General features: G+C 45.6%; 1 protein-coding gene across 2 annotated transcripts in view; it reads left to right on the forward strand.

The window, feature by feature from the left end:
- Positions 1-16,416, forward strand: part of MICALL2 (MICAL like 2) — a 316,518-nt gene that overhangs the window by 252,057 nt on the left and 48,045 nt on the right. The window contains exons 11-15 of one of the 2 annotated variants that reach the window (XM_069647643.1): positions 652-716; positions 5,263-5,386; positions 5,799-5,889; positions 11,723-11,796; positions 14,144-14,258. In XM_069647643.1, the coding sequence (XP_069503744.1) occupies positions 652-716; positions 5,263-5,386; positions 5,799-5,889; positions 11,723-11,796; positions 14,144-14,258 (469 nt within the window). Of the gene's footprint in view, positions 1-651; positions 717-4,806; positions 4,847-5,262; positions 5,387-5,798; positions 5,890-11,722; positions 11,797-14,143; positions 14,259-16,416 lie in introns of those variants that run through there. The other variant, XM_069647644.1, reaches the window with a different exon arrangement.

The following is a 16,416-nucleotide window of genomic DNA, read 5'->3' on the forward strand; positions in this document are numbered from 1 at the left end:
CTTTCTGTATTGTAACAGATGAGGTAAAAACGATTCTGTAGATTTTTCCACTGATTAAGAAGCACTGGATCAAGCATCTCCACCCATAGCTCTGTGGCTTTCTTATATAAATAGAAGTGCAGTGTCAGTCGCAAGCCTACGCTGGTATGCGTGAATCGCTGTATCGGATCTATAGAAAAAGATGGTTTTACGAAATGACCTCCACGCTTGTGGTCTGCCAGGATGAAAGCTCTTTATATGCTGGTTACTTACAGATGTCGCCATGGGCAATTAACCTGCTTAGTTATATTAATTATAGTCAGAGAAATTAAGATTGTAAATTGCATGCGAGGACAAAAGTGTCTTCGTCGTCTTCTGCTCCTTGTTGGAAACCTATGAACAACACTAAATAAACGTTTCCACAGCCACACACGGCCGAGTCGTGGCGAGCACTTTACATGAACGAGCTGCAATGCCTTGTCCCATTTTACTTATGCGCCAATCTCAGTGTGTTGCCATACTTTTAAAAATGTTTTTGAGCGTTATACTTAGAAAACGTTAAAGACGTAATTGTGCAAAGCATGCTGTTCCTAGGGGCATGACAATGTATGTATTCTTGCTGCAAGCCGTGTTCTAAAGATTGTTTACATTTTTTTTATTTTTTTTTTATAGGTAAAGCGCCAAGTCCAAAAAGGCCACCAGCGCCTCCCTCAATTGACACAAAGTCTCACGTGAAGGTACGGAAATCTAGTCCCCCTTGCCAAATTTGGGTAAATGTATGACAACAATATGGATCAGATCAGAACGTGTGTTGGGGTGTTTCGGATGATAAACCATTCTCTCTAGAGGAAAAATGACAATTTTGAAAATTGGGAGGCAATATTTTAGTTGCTGCGTCATATGCTCAGCTGGCGCAAACTCTGCCTCGCGTGCTCATCCGAAGGTGACCAATGTGCTCCGCCGTGGCACTGCTAAGGCCATTCGAGGCCTGGGGAACCGGGTGCACCATTTTGGCTGAAAGAATATATAATTTGGACCTTCTGTACGAAAGAGCTGTGGGTTCAAAAATAGCGCTCTCCCTGGGAAGTCCTTGAACCGGCCCTGCCTGCATGCACAGTGTCTTGGTAAGGCAAAGCAGAAATGTGAACACAAAAGATCAGTTTTATACTTGAATGTGTGGCATCTGCCTTGTTGCCCAAGTGCGTCTCCTAAATTGTCATTGTGTTCCTATTTGCCCTCAAATGTACAGTCCATTGAAGTTCACCTTCCCTTTAGACGGCTTCTGGGCACGCTTCTGTTATGCTGGTGGCTATGCGGACTGGTCGATCTCTGTTAAAAGTGCTGCGGATAATGTGATGTGAAGCAGCGGGGAAATCTACATTTCATTGCTCCGGGAGAAACTTGCAGCGGAGGACTCCTGGTTACCATATCGCAAACAGTTGCAGCCAACATCTTGCAAAACATGCTGCCAATTTGAACCATGAGCATTCTATATAAAAGGGGGCATGTAACTGAAACAGTGGCGGGAAGAGTTGGGTCAGCAAATCGTTGACATCTCTTTGCTTTGATGCTATTGCAACAATGTGCGCTCCCATCGATGTGTTAGCATCATTGAGTTTGCATCGGTTTGGCTGGTTTTGGCGCAAAACAAGCCAAAAAAGATGTGACTAGGGGTAGGGAGGAGTGTAAAAATAACCGGTGTATTATGGTGGGGTGGAGATATCAGTCTTACTTAGTTTTCCTGGGAACAAGCAAAAAAGATGTACAAAAAGGGTTGAGGGTATAGACAAAAAATGGCCTGGGGAGGAAAGTGTTAAAAAAGAAGCAGAAATTGTGAACGTTTTACACCCCCATTTCCTAAATAATTATACAAATGTAACAATTCTAATGCATCGGGGTATGTCCATGCACACCATTGCAAAGCATCAAGGGAAACCCTGAGAACCGTATAATCCTTTACAGTTAATAGGCTTTGTAAAGGCATCATGAAGTAAGCCAGACAACAGATTCACATTTCTAAATAAAATGGTTTATTCTTTACTTGTCGCACTGGATAAGGCCTAACCTGCCCTTTTGCTAAGATGGGGTTTCCCGTCCTAAAGAAACTAAGAATAGTCCGTCATTAAGGTCAACTCAAAGGTCGGTCTGTGTCCAAAACATATATGTATAGTGATGTCAGCAACATAAGAAACCGTGGTCCAATAAAGTTATGTGCTTCTTCCAGCTCCTGGCTTGCTTTGTAGCTTCCCCTTCCCTAAGTTCAAAACAGTTCCAAAAAGGTCTTGGGGTTCCTTTCCCCAAGAGTTCAACACAGTTCACAAAGTCTCGGGTTTCCCCTCCTCAAGAAGTCAGCTCTTCCAGCTTCAAAACTACAATCAGTTCAAAATCTCTTGACTTTCAATAACAACTCCAGTTCAACTTTGTGACCATCTAGGCTTTTCAGTAGTTCACACAGATTGTTCCTTTCTTCAACCACTTCAGCACTTATTATTCAAACAGCTCCTGTATCTTGACTTTCGTTGGTTCTTTCCAAATAGGGGTTACTCAGTCAAGGTGCAGTTGTCGGACCACACGGTCCACCCATTACAGGTCATGCAACTGATGGCCCTTGGCCATTTGTTATGCTCTTATATGATCTCTTTGGACTTTCTTGCCAACCCAGGCTTCCTCTCTTGGACCTGCGTCATTAGCCAACATTCACTTCTGTTTCTCCTTGGCAGTCTCTTGGCTTTGCCACAATGTGTATTTCACACAACTCACTTTGTGGTGTTCCTACTTTTCCACCACCTTGCTTTCACAGTGTCCATTAATGCTCATCGCTTGCTTTCCACTTGATTCACAAATGCTCATTATTGGCTTTCACTTTGTTCATAAATGCTCATCAATTATTTTCACTGCATTTACTACTTCCTCTCGCACCACGTTTGCTTTTCAGGAGCTCCCGAACCTTGCTGCAGAAGCTTACGGCAATCTAGAGTCTTGTGTCCCACAGCTCTGTCTGTGGACCCGCGGCACAGGGGACTGCAGGTGCCTCGACCCTCTTGCGGCCCGTTTGGGGGGGGGGCATCCCTCACCCCTCTGCAGCGCACAGCGTCCTTCCCGCCGGCCCCTCTCTAGCCTGTTCCATATCTGGCAGCTGTGTTGTCCTCACCCGGCGGGTTTCTCCCCTCCTTCTGCCTTCCCCCTTTTTTATGCACCCATGGCCTCTTAACTGGTTGCAAGTCATTTTCCTGACCGTAGTTGAATCCATTAGTGGAACATGCCTGTCTATTGCACTTTTACTCCTCTACAGTCCTCTTCCTCGTCTCAGTACCAAAGTAGTGGGAATGAGAGGAAGTGTGCATAATTCCTGGTTTCCTCCACCGTGTCCCAGTCTCAAAGGGATATGAGAGAGAGAGAGAGAGAGAGAGAGAGAGAGAGAGAGAGAGAGAGAGAGAGAGAGAGAGAGAGAGAGAGAGAGAGAGAGAGAGAGAGAGAGAGAGAGAGAGAGAGAGAGAGAGAGAGAGAGAGAGAGAGAGAGAGAGAGAGAGAGAGAGAGAGAGAGAGAGAGAGAGAGAGAGAGAGAGAGAGAGAGAGAGAGAGAGAGAGAGAGAGAGAGAGAGAGAGAGAGAGAGAGAGAGACTGACTGACTGACTGACTGACTGACTGACTGACTGACTGACTGACTGACTGACTGACTGACTGACTGACTGACTGACTGACTGACTGACTGACTGACTGACTGACTGACTGACTGACTGACTGACTGACTGACTGACTCCTAGTTGTTTTGTTCTTGTTATGGATCTGATATTCCTCTGTATTAAGAGGAGATTGATGTTTGTTTAACCTGTCCGCATAAGAAGAGGACCTCCTAGTTGGTCTCTTCCTTGTCCTAGAGGCAGGAAAGGGTAAGGGTTGACAACCTATGAAGGCTTCTGAGACTGAAGGTTCATTGGGAAAGCGGGATGCCATGTCTCGCCTGAGGACATCCTTTCTCCATTTCCCCAATCTCCTCCAACCAGGTGATCCTCCCTTGCATATCCACCACCAGGGTCGGGATCCAAAATAAATGGCCTTTCCTGCCCCCCGGAGCAGAGGATGTTGGGGGGGGGGGGGGGAGGAATTAATTGCGCCCTCCGGTTTCTCACAGCTGGCATAGAACATGTTTGCTTGTGTAAAATGTAAGGAGGCCTACTATAGAGGCTGTCCAGTCATTTGGTCGGCAGACAAATGGTCGACGCAATTTGGTCGAAAGACAAATGGTCGATTTTTTTTTTTTTCTTCAGGTTTTCGTTTAGGAAAAAAAGGGTTTTTTTTTTAGCAAAAAAGGGGGATTGGGGGGGACCCCCCCAAGACCCTCCCAAAAAAAGTGAAAATACCAAAAAAAAATTCGACCAAATTGCATCGACCATTTGTCCTGTCGACCATTTATTTTCGACCAAATGACCTGTAACCAGCACTGACATTTTCTTTTTGGGACTTGTAGTTTCAATTACATTTTTGGGTCTACATGTCTCAGCATGCAATGGGCTGTTGGCTAAAAAGTTATTCTTCGTTAAAGGTTTTTCTGAAGACCTGGGACCAATTGGCCTGCCAGCCGTTAAAGAAATGTGGCACCTGTGATGCAAGTCATTCTCAGCCAGTTTGCAATTGTCTGGGTACTTCACAAACAGGAAATTTAACTTTTCCACAAATACAAAATGGATGAGCAAGTGGGATGTGGCTATATCTGCTCTTGATCATAGACTCACTGTTAACCGAAATTGTTTAATGTAATCTCGATTGTGCCCTTTTTTCCTTTTCTTTCTCTCTCTGCTCTTCACTTGGGATTGTGCTTCCCCTCAGCTGGGTTTGTCATCAGGACAGCATATTTTGAGGGATTAAGGTAAATGTGGACTAAAGAACCAAATCTCCTCAACTTTCCTCTCTCGCATTGTGTTTGTGTATTTGTGTGTTGGCTGCCCATCCTCTTCCATTGCCTCAACACAACTGCTCTCATATGCTTCTTTATCTTTAATTCTTCTGTTGTCGATATTTATGTTGATGCGGGCATGGGTACAACAGGGCGCCTTTGACTCCCGGAACTAGGCAGGATCTAAAATACATTTTAAAACCAAAAGGGTGTGCTACATAAATTGCAATCATTAGATTACTGGCCCATCTATTTGCTGTGTGGCTCTGCACCATTCCTCGTGTCAGGGCAGTAATGTGAGGGGACCCGCCTCTGTTAGACGTTCCGAAAAAGGTTTATGCATAATTGTAAATGCCTGATTTGGTGCCTTTTTTAAATTGTCTTTCCAGCATCGACCAGATTACATCCCAGAAGAAGAAATTCAACAGCATCTTAGGGACATTGAAAAACAGCTGGACGCACTGGAGCTCAAAGGAGTTGACCTCGAAAAGCAGCTGCGCAAATGTGAAGGAGGCAAGCGATCCGTGTGTCTTAATTGTTGAAGGGGATTTAGCAAAATGGTGGTCCTGATGATCTGTAGGATAAGTCCTGTTATGCGTTGATTGTATGTACGAGGTCACTGAAGTCTGACTCCTGAAAGGCAGCCGGAATCTTCTATGGGTGTTGAGCATTCCCTTGTTGTAGGACAGGTGACTGAAACGTGCTTGCTCTACAGTTGTTTTGGACTACATCTCCCATGATCGCTCAACATTAACTCTGCAGGCTAGCTATGATGGGAGTTGCTGCCCAAAACCCCTGGGAAGCCAAGGGTTGCAGACCCCTGTTTTAGTTTAAACCAGCAGAGAGTGCTAAGGAGATCCATGTAGCTAACTGTGGCGGGAGATGGTGGCTTTAATTAATTGCCACTCTTGTTTTGTGTTTGTAGATGAAACGGAAGACCCGCTTATGGTGGACTGGTTCAAACTGATCCATGAAAAGCAGCTTTTGCTGAGACAGGAGTCTGAGCTAATGTACAAGTAAGTGGTGTGTAGTTATTTATGTTGGTATTGTTTTAAAAGGGACTTTGTACTTCCTGTGTTTGTATCGAGGCAGGACCTCCACCTGAGCACTGTGGGTACAGGAAAATATTTAAGTAGGCCTACTGGGTGTCTCTGTATATTCCCTCTTTCCTAATACAGCTGTACAAGGCCCCCTGTGGCACGGTGGTCGAGCATTGGGTGCCACTGGTCTCGTGATTCCTATGTTCTCAGTGACATCTAAAGTTTACACGTGGCCCTTCCCAGAAATGCAAGATAAAATCTAAAAAACAGTGGATTACTCAAAACTAACCAGCACTTTAATACACTTTGCAACATGATTGAGTAAAGCTTCCAAATAAATTCGTATCATAGAAATGCCCGCACTGTTGACCTGTGTCCTTCATTTGGAAAATTATTGCAGACACAAACAGTAAAATGATTACAATTAAATGTTTTGCTGACTGAAAATAGATGATCTGGGGAAATGGGAAAACAAAAGCTAGGCTTGTTTCGCACAGATCATTTTATGGTGCAAAGTATCAATCTCACAAGTGCGACTATTTGGCCCTTTAATTCTCCCACATATCTCTTTTTTTGTAGTCTGTTTTCACCTACTTGAAGCAGCAGTGGTATTTTGCCTCTGCATTGGCTGCAGGTATCTAGCTTGAAAAGTTGACACTCCACCCGCAGCTCCCTCGTTGCCAGGCTGCAACGGTTCATGACGCCATCTTCCTGAGAATCATCTGCGTAGTCTGGGTGGGGAGCGCAGGCGTGCAGTGCTTGAATCTCACATGGGGCAGCGTGCACCTCACATGTTTGAATGCAACATCAGGTCGGCGCAGCCTTTCATCCTTCTGAGTTCCATACATCGAGTGCTGTTAAATCGGTTAGTGATTAAACTGGTTAATACTGCGCTTGGAAGCAGGACTAATCCACCATGAAGCGCTCTATAAAGAGAAATGATTATTGTTGTTGTTGTTCGGTCCAGCAGCCGGGCTCTTGATGGCCATGGTGGTAATCTCCATCCACTTTATGGCAGAATACCTCCGTGCACTTGGGTGTTTCAGGAAATGGAGGAAAGGGTGGGCTGGGGGAGTGAAAAAAACCTGATTACACTAGAACTGTAAGGAGAAGGACAACTTGGTACAGGAAACACATACCCCTGGAATGTAATGCACAGCAAAGTAGAATTAATACTTTCATAGGGGAATTCAGATCCCTGAAGCAGCTTGAAAGAAAGGGCAAGTAAGCAAGCTATCCCGCAGGTCTAGAAGAACAGGAGGACACCACTCTCGGTGCACCTTCCATGGGGACGCCATGCTTGGAACATCTGCGAAAGTGTGCTTCTATCATTTCAAGCATACGTGAGCTGTGTAGTGTTGTATTCACGTTTTGAAGCATACAAAAGGCTGCAGTTGGCGCAAAGTGCATGCACATGTTTTGGGGGCGGCGTAATACGCCCAGGAGTGCCGATGCTGTCTGTACATTTGCATGCTGCAAAATAGACATCCCCAAAGGTCCCAAGAGACATTACGGTGGGCGAGGGTGACAAAAGGAAGGGGCTGCATACGCAATCAAGGCTACTGAGTCCAATAGTATGTTAGGAGGAAGAAAACACCTCAAAACTATGGAAACACATTTTCCAGAGCATAAAACAATCTGAAGGAGGCCCGGTCAAAGGGAACTAGGAGCCAAATCGGCACCGAAGCAAGAAACTCAATCCAAGAGATGATGCTGTGGAGGGACATAAAAGCCCAGCTCACCCGTTTTGTACTGAGGGTGACATTTGCCCCAGTTACTGTGGTTAGCATGCAGATTCCTCCTTCCTTTGCGCATGCACACTATCCTGGTTTTCACCAGATATTCCTGGATTCTCCATGTGCCATGTATTGGGGGCATGGCGATTTAGCAGCAGTGTGCACATACACCATACGGTTACCAGACATTTGGTCGAAAAAAATTGGTCGACCAGACAAATGGTCGAACCAATTTGGTCGAAAACCAAATGGTCGAATTTTTTTTTATTTTCACCCCTTTTTTTATTTTTTGGGGGGGGTCCCCCCAACCCCCTTTTTTTCTCTAAAAACCCCTTTTTTTAAAAAACGAAAACCCGAAAAATAAATATATAAATAAAAAAAAAATCAACCATTTGGTTTTCGACCAAATTGCTTCGACCAAATATCATTCGACCAGTTTTTAGTCGACCAAATGACTGGACACCACACCATACACCTGCAGTAATGCATGTGTATCCGAGGGAAACTGAAATGCACAAATTGTTTGGATTGTGGCATCAGTTTACATTTGGCGCAATCCCACAACTTGGGGTTGCGCAGGAGGCATATTGGTGTACTCTTTTGTTGTACTTTGACGTGAAATGCTTTGTGCATGGAGAAACTATGAATGACTTTATACGAAAGGTAACATATGGACTCGGCCCTAAACATGCAGTCTTATCGTATTCACACATGCAGTAATTCGCCTTATTTCTGTAGATGTCTAATGATATCTGGAATGGGCCTGGAATGTCCAAAACGCTTGATGCTGTAATGGTTGAATCACCTTACTGCTTGCTTTTACAAATCCCCTTTCGCAAGCAGTCAATCCTAATATCTAGAGATTGCCCCTTCACACTCTGTGCAAGCCGGTTTAGGAGTAGCTCACTTTCCTAGGGAGACCTGAAGGCTTGTCCTTGAATTTGGTAAAATCCTGTTGGCACCAGTAAGATAGAATGCTCCGTAATGCCCCTCCAATTATAAGCCACGAGCAGGGAGGGTCATTACTGCTTTAGGTAAAGCCTTGGAGCGCATGGTTACAGGCCCGAGTGAAGCAAGGGTTTTAACGCAGGCTCTGGTGCATTACCTGATGCGGTAATACCCTCCCGTGAGGGTCTTATTGCTATTAGTACCCCGGCCTGTAAGTCCTGGGTACAAAAAACTATATTTATCAGTAGCGAAATGCTCAGTTTCAGAACTGAAAAAAGAAAGATGGAGAAACAAATGAACGCCAAGGAAGGGGAACCAAAGATTATTCTCCCTTTCCATGGCGGGCATTGGAAAATGTTTTTAAAAAGTAAACAAAATGGCCGCCATGGAACGGGAGAAGGGACTACGTGTAGTCCCTTCACCCTTTCCATGGCGACCATTAAAAAAAAAAAAAGGAAAAAAGTAAACCAAGAAAACGGCCGCCATGGAAAGGATAGTAGGGACTACACGTCCCTTCTTCCTTTCCATGGGGGTGTGTCGCAGATCGGGAGCAGATGCGCTGGGGCCAGAAGTGCTCCCAGCTTGTCTGCCGCAGGAAAGGATCCAAAAGGAGAAGGCAAGTGGGGTGGGGAGGTTGTGGATTAGGAGGGGATACACTTACCTTGTTCCCCGGTAGGGAAGATGGCGGCCTCCAGCCCTGAGGAGGCTTGGAGCGGTGGGATTACCGTCTGTAATGCCCCTGTTCTGAGCCACCTCATTGGCTGGGAGGCTGGCACTCCCCCTCGCCCTCAAAACCCCTCAACCCTGCTGCGTACTAATTGCTTCTAAATGTCTTAAATGGATTGTTTCAAAGTTCTCTCCCACTCATCACCCGCCCCCAGCATCATACACAGCCTATTATTGATCGGGAAAATTATTCCATAAAAGGAAGTGAGCAAATGCAACTCAATCACAGTGTAACTCATTCCCTTTCTCTGCCTTCAAATGCCGCTCGCTTCATCTAGTGCCACCATGTGCAGTTAACCAACCCATTGCTTAATGCTCCTCTCACTCCATTAGCTGCATCGTCCAACTCTGGCCTCTCTGGTGACGTGGTGGGCTGTGTAGCAAACAGGATCGATGACCTGCAATGACCCTGCTGGTCATCACTCTGCCATTGCTAATCAGCCTGCCAGGGCTCTGTTCTGCTTCCCTTGCTATTGTAAGAACCCCATATCCGCGTTGCGCTTCCTAATGTTTGATCATCATGTGTTTACAGCATTACCCCTTCATCACTGCATCTGAATATGTCCCACTCGTAAAAACTTTTAAAAAATTCACTTTGAAGCCAATCTGCTTGCTTTAGCCTTCTCCCCCTGCTGCCTGAACATGTTGCACATTCACCTCTTGGTACGGGTGGGCTGCTGCGTGTTCATGCTGCTGCCTGTGTAATTTATGGGAAGCTCATTAGTTAAAAAGGCGACCTAAACATATGCTTGGCAAATAACTTTACCTACCATTCTGTACCTTAGATTCCCCCTCTACTAGTATGAATACCACTATTCATTTCTGTACACAACCTGCACCTTTCCATTACTATGTAGGCTTCCTACTTGTTTATTGTCCTATCCACAGTGCTGGAAATGGAAAAAATCTACTTGGGGAACTGTTACCTCTTTGGAGGGGCGGGGCTGTGGGAAGGGGCAGGCAAGGGGCGTGGCCCCCTGGCTAGGTTGCGCAACACAGTATCTCTTCATAGAACCCAATCCTAGCGATTTATATAAAAACAAAGAGCATTATGGGAACATCATAATGTCCACAATTTTAAATGTTAAACACGTCTTCTAGTAATTCAGTCAGAAGCCCCTTTAAGTGAATAATGTACTCTTCTGTTTTGATTGGTCACAATACTCACCCTGATAAAGAGATGTCTGTAAAGGACATATATACTAGTTTGGACAGCTGATGCACTGTATGTGGGGATTTGGCCTGCAGTGCCGAGTCTTCTGAAAGCTCATTGAAAAACAGGCTAAGCTGCCCTCCATGTTGAGTCTCCTGAAAGCGTATGCTCATTGAGGCCCAGGACCTGGGAGAGCCACGTGGTGGCTCCTGGGTGAGTCGTGACATCCCTTCGGTCTGGGGGACGGAGCAGCGCTCAGGCCAGGCATGTTTTGCCGGAGCGCTACTCCGTCTTGTTCTGGCTGATTCCCTGCCTATACAGCACGCAAATGTATGCATGTTTAAAGAGTGAAAGTAGTCTTCTTGCCCCATTATGAAGTATGGTGGGAAATCGGTGCAAAACGCCAGCTACTTATCAGCTGGGATAACATGGAATATGGATCGCTTGACATAAATACTGTAACGCTCCCAAGCAGTATTTTCGGTGGAACTTATCCTGTAAATGTTCCATACAATCCTGACTGATAGTATTTTAATGAGGCCCTTCAGGTAATATATAAGATTGTATACAGTTTTTATTAACCTGAACATTTTCAGGGATTTTCTGAATTTTGATGCAGGAAGATGGCGTTTATGGGGTTGTTTTCTTAGTCGGAGTGCAAAAGTGAGGCATAATAGCAAGATGTTAGCCATTTCCATCTTATTTTTACACTCCAGATCATTTTGCAGCCATTTGGAGGCAGATAAGAAACAGACAATGGAATTGACATTTTCCCCAGACTCCATCGCTTACAAAGCACATGGTTTAACGCCAGCATGTATTTCTGTGCTGGTGTTAAGCCCCTGGATTTGTGTTAAATTCGCCAGCCTTTAGCATCTGTTTAAAGCAAGCAGATTCAATATGAATCCATTGTAAATGCTGTTAGCAAAGGGTCATTTGCATGCAGCCTTAACAAGACTTAGAAAACTGAGTAAAATAGGAAAAAAGCGATTTCGCCAGTTTTTACTTTCACTTTCCCACCCTGTTTTGTAAGTGTTCAAACTTGCAAGCAGGGGACCACACAAACCTAAATTACCCCCCACCCCTGCTTGAAAGGTAAACCTTTGTTTACAAAATGACCCCCACTGTGCTGGCAACAGATGCCCTGTAGGAGTCCATGAGTTTGGGAGATTTTTCAGCCTGACTCTTGTGATATCTCTTGTCGGTTTACCTGCTTGGGACATGATTATGGCTTGACGTGTTTCAGATCTAAGCAGCAGGCGCTGGAGGATCAGCAGCTGAGCGTTGAAAACGAACTCCGGGATCTAATGAACAAACCTGGTGAGTGATGCATTTTGTCATTTTTTATTTTTTGCTAGTATCCTGTGCTCTCTCCCCATCCTTAATATATGGGGGAACTCTTACACTTTTTAATTCTGAAATCATTTGCCAAACTCACTCTCACCAACCCCTGCCCCTCCTCCCCAAAACACCCCCCGAAATGCACACACCTTAATTCTTCAGTATTCTGGTCAAAGTTAACAGGTCATATGTCATGGTCGCCTTTATCCAACCTAGAGGTAGGGGCCTACAAATGCCAGTATGCATGGCTCTATTGGCAAAACCTGCCAATTACAGGTGACTCTGATGACATTGAGTCACTTGTAATTATATTCTAGGTCTGTATCGTAACTGAGAAAGTTGAATTTTTCAAACAGTTGCTACAATTTGACATCTCTTATTTGTCCAAACTTGAACAAGTTCATAGTGCTGTTGTCCTATTTGAGTTTTCAAAGTAGGTCTATAGCGCGTGCCGTTATCCTCCGATGTGGACAATAATGTCCGATGGTAAATACTCTAATGCTTATGAAGAATTGGGCATTCTGTGACAAAGCTTGTACATGTCTTCTTGACCAATGCTGAATGTGTACACCTCACTAAGTGAATCTTAAAATGTAGCCATTGAAGGTGGTTAGTCACCATCTCAAATAGACCAATTGATGAGCGTGCTGTAATCAGTCAAAAGAACAAAGGAGCATAATGAGGTGCACGTTTATACTGGTGCTTAGAGCCTGGATTCCAGACTTTTTGATTGTCTTTATAGAAGAAAACATGCTTTCAGGGTGCTTAGAACTCACTGTGGGCAGTCCTATAGAAGTCATACATGTTAGAATATACCTTCTTTTTCTTCAATCCTGGTCTTATGGTGCGTTAAAGTGGATCTGTGTGCACCTAAGCTATTCCGGAATAGGTCTTCCACCTCTGCATCCCCCCCCTTCCCGCTGTGGCACCTGCACCCTCTTTCCCCCTTCTCCGATCTTGCCCCTGCTCCCTTTTCTCTGCAGCCTAATTTCTGGATTCCTCGGGCAGGATCACACTAAGCTAACTTTGACGAGCCTAGCTGCTCGGAGTACACTATGGCTGTACAAAAGCTTTGTAGTGTAACAATCAAAATATTCCTTTTTCAGCAAATCAGAATGGCAGCGACTTACAAAAGGAGGGAAAATGTCCACGTGGCTCAGGTGGAGGTGCATTTATACAAGCTTGCTGTTTACCACTATCCATAACGATAGTTTTTACTCCACTTGGTGACACACTGATCGACGACCAATGGAACAATAGCAATTCTTTTTTTAGGAAAAAGCAATCCAGAGAAGGTGCATCTGTCACAGAAAGCGACTGATTCGAATGTCAATTGGGCATCATCCATGGTGGTCAAGAGGTGGCAGGTGTTAGCCAGAATCTACATTATGATCTGAAATACATTGGGCCTCATAACTGGTTTGGCGGTGTGGTAAAAAAGTGGTGGTAATACTTTTAGCACCACTTGTTTTGGTGGTAACGGAAATGCCACTGTTTTTACTGCGCCTGTGAATTCTGTGTTTGTAGAAAAAGTGGAGGATTCACATCCAGCAAAAAGCTGGAGGTAGATCCTTCTCTTTTCCTCCAAAAACCAGTTGCATGCTGTAATTCCACCAAAATCCCAAGAGTCATATACGCTCAAAATGGGGATTTACACCGCTCTACCACTACTTGTAAATCCCACAGTAAATCTGCAGGACCAAGTGTCAGTAACGGTAATCAAATTTGCATTTCTTTCGGCACATTTAACTGACAAACTCGTAATGGGGTCCATTGTTATTTAACCCTCTTCAATGCTAATAAGCTTTCCCCCACGTTAGCACCTTGCCATGGTCCACTGGCTAATCCGATTGCTCTGAACGCTGACTGTTAGCACAGTCACAAACCCGTGCTCGGAGCAGCCAGAGTCATGCCCTGCCAGCGCCCCTTGCCACTTACTTTTTATGGTGCCTGCACACCCGGCAGTACACTCCGTAGCACCCACACACAGGCACTAAGAACTATTTTGAAACCATAAAAACAGAAGTTACCTGCAGGTTCTCTGAAACCACACTGCTCTTGCAAAGTCACTTTCTGTTGTTAGTCATGGTCATGAACATGGAAAATAGACTTGTCTGGCAGGCCGTTAAACGGCATGGTCCGCCCTCAGACCCAGCTAATATCACCTCAGTAAACATAACTTCATTGATCAGTCCACAGTGTGTCCGTTCATCCTACTGCTCTTCTCAAGCCTCCTCCTTGCCCTTCACATCTGTCCTCCCTGGGGTCATGTCAGGTTACGTTATCCCACATAATAGTGACATGAATTCTCTATTGCTTTTTTTAGAGAAATTAAAGACTCCGCATGACAAAGATCGCGAGAAGAAGCTACTGGAAGAGCTATTGAATATCGTCAATGACCGGAGTGAAATCATAGACTGCCTGGACGAAGACCGGCTCCGGTGAGTGATTTCGGCAGGTGTTTTCTGGGCGGTTCGAATTATTCACTGGTTGTTTTAGGCAGTAGTTAGGCACTGTAGACTGCATGTATGGCATGGCGTTTCTCATGCTTTTGGGATTTTTAGTAATTGGATACTGTGTAAGACGGTGAGACTGGAGCAAGGGAGATGGAGAGTTTATCGAGCCATAATGTGCTTGAAATATAGAAATAGCCGGTCCCCCAAACTCCAGTACAATTGTTATCCACCATAGGTTCTTTTCCCCCACTTCCAGAGTAGGAAATGGGCCGGAACAAGACAGAGCTGTGCTCTGGAAAAGTTTGTCTTGTCGGTGCACCGTTGCGCCCTGACGATCAAACCCCTGGGGCGAGGCTAGCCCAGCAGTCCACCAGATCTGCTCCTGAGTGGCAGCTTTCATGCAGGCAGACGACTTGGAGCAATGATAAACATATTAAGAGCTCTGTGCAGAAACAGTCCAAGCCTCACGTCTTTCGGATAATTTGTCCAAATGGGTATATATGTTTTGGGATTTACAGATCAAAAGAGCAGAGAGCCAAATTTGCATTACTTGAACAGAACGGTTTCATGCTGAAATTGAATTGCCATCACAGACGTATTTCAAATTTAAAATGTAGTCATTCTTCAGCTCCCAAAATGATATTGAACAGGATTTGGGTTTCCTCAAGAGATAGGGTGCTGTTTGCCATGGGCTGGGGCTTCGTCCATCAGCCCTGCTCACATAACCACCCAGCCCCCACAAGGTTGGAAAGGGGGATTCCCAGAGTACACAGACCCTCTGCGGCAAATCCCTCGCAGGACAAGGCTGAAGTGTTGAGCGATGCAAGTGTTTAATAGCGAAGGGAATGCGGCGCAGACAGCGAGTGTGGAAGACTCACCCTCCTGTCTGCGGCTGCCGGGTAAGAAGCTGCGGGGAGTGTTCAGCTTGCTATGCTCCACGTAACACCCTGACCTGGTGCCCTTTCTCTCACGCGGTTTCCGCCGTGACCTGTACCGGGTTGGACCCCCCCTGGCCCCTTTGCATCCTTGCAATCCCTGATTGCCTGCGGTCACTCGCACCCTAGGTTGTGCTTGCTCCCTCTCATTTTAGGCCCTCTCTACTGGGGCTGCGTGTACTCCCTTGCATTCTAGGACTGTTTGCTCTCTCGCGACCTTGGCCACATACGTTCCCATGCAACCCTAGATTGCATGCGATCCATCGTTTCCTAGGCCGCATGTGTCCCCTTGCTTTCCTTGATCGAGTACGCTCCTCGCTTCCTAGGCCGCGTGCATTCCCACGCATTCCTTGATTTGTGCGCTCCTCGCGTCCTTGGCTTTGTGCATTTCTGCGCATCCCTGATAGCTTGTGCTTCCTCACAACTCTAGGCCACCTTCTCCACCTGCTGCACGCCCTCCACTTCCCCTGCAAGTCCTACCTTCCCCCATCTAACCCCTTTCACCTGACCTACTGTCTACTCTGATTTCTGTTCTGCATGGTTTGCTGTTTTGTTTCCCTCTAGATTCTCTTGGGAGTTGTACTGCCTTTGTTGTTTGCTATACATGGTTGCTTGCTTACATCCTACTGCCTGCATCCTTGCTGTTCAACCTTTTCTAGGTTTCCTGGTTGATTGCTCTGTCTTGGTGGTTTTGTTTCTCCTGGTTGTTTGCGTCATTTTATTGCGTAGATCCGTCAGGTTCCCTGTTTGATTGTTCTGTTTTTCCTGCAGCATTTTGCTCGTTTGCTTGTCCATATTTTTTTTTAATATGATTTCGGTCATTGTTCTGTTTGCGTTGTGTCTTCCTCCTTCTGTGTCCTCCCCTCACCCTAGTGTTTCCCCCCCCTGCCTGCCCCCTAGACCACCCCTCAACTATGTTTTTCTATCGACTATCCTATCCTTCTCTTCTAGGTCTGGTAGGAAGAAGTTCAAAAGGGATATCCTGGTCTCCAACCCAGGGTCTCCCCATCGCTGATAACTACACCAGTGCTTCCTCCAGACAGATCCTTACCGACATCCTCTTTGCCGTTCTCTCTCCGTGCCTATGGACCATCCATATGGTCTCTGTTCTTTCTCTTTTTTTTTCCTCTTGCCCATTAATGGTGGCACCCGATGTGAGGCCCTCCTGGCCCCCTTCCACTCCGCCAAGATCATCATTAATGTTTATC

The sequence above is a fragment of the Ambystoma mexicanum genome, chromosome 2q, assembly GCF_040938575.1.
Source record: "Ambystoma mexicanum isolate Mex_15411 chromosome 2q, UKY_AmexF1_1, whole genome shotgun sequence".
Lineage (NCBI taxonomy): Eukaryota > Metazoa > Chordata > Amphibia > Caudata > Ambystomatidae > Ambystoma > Ambystoma mexicanum.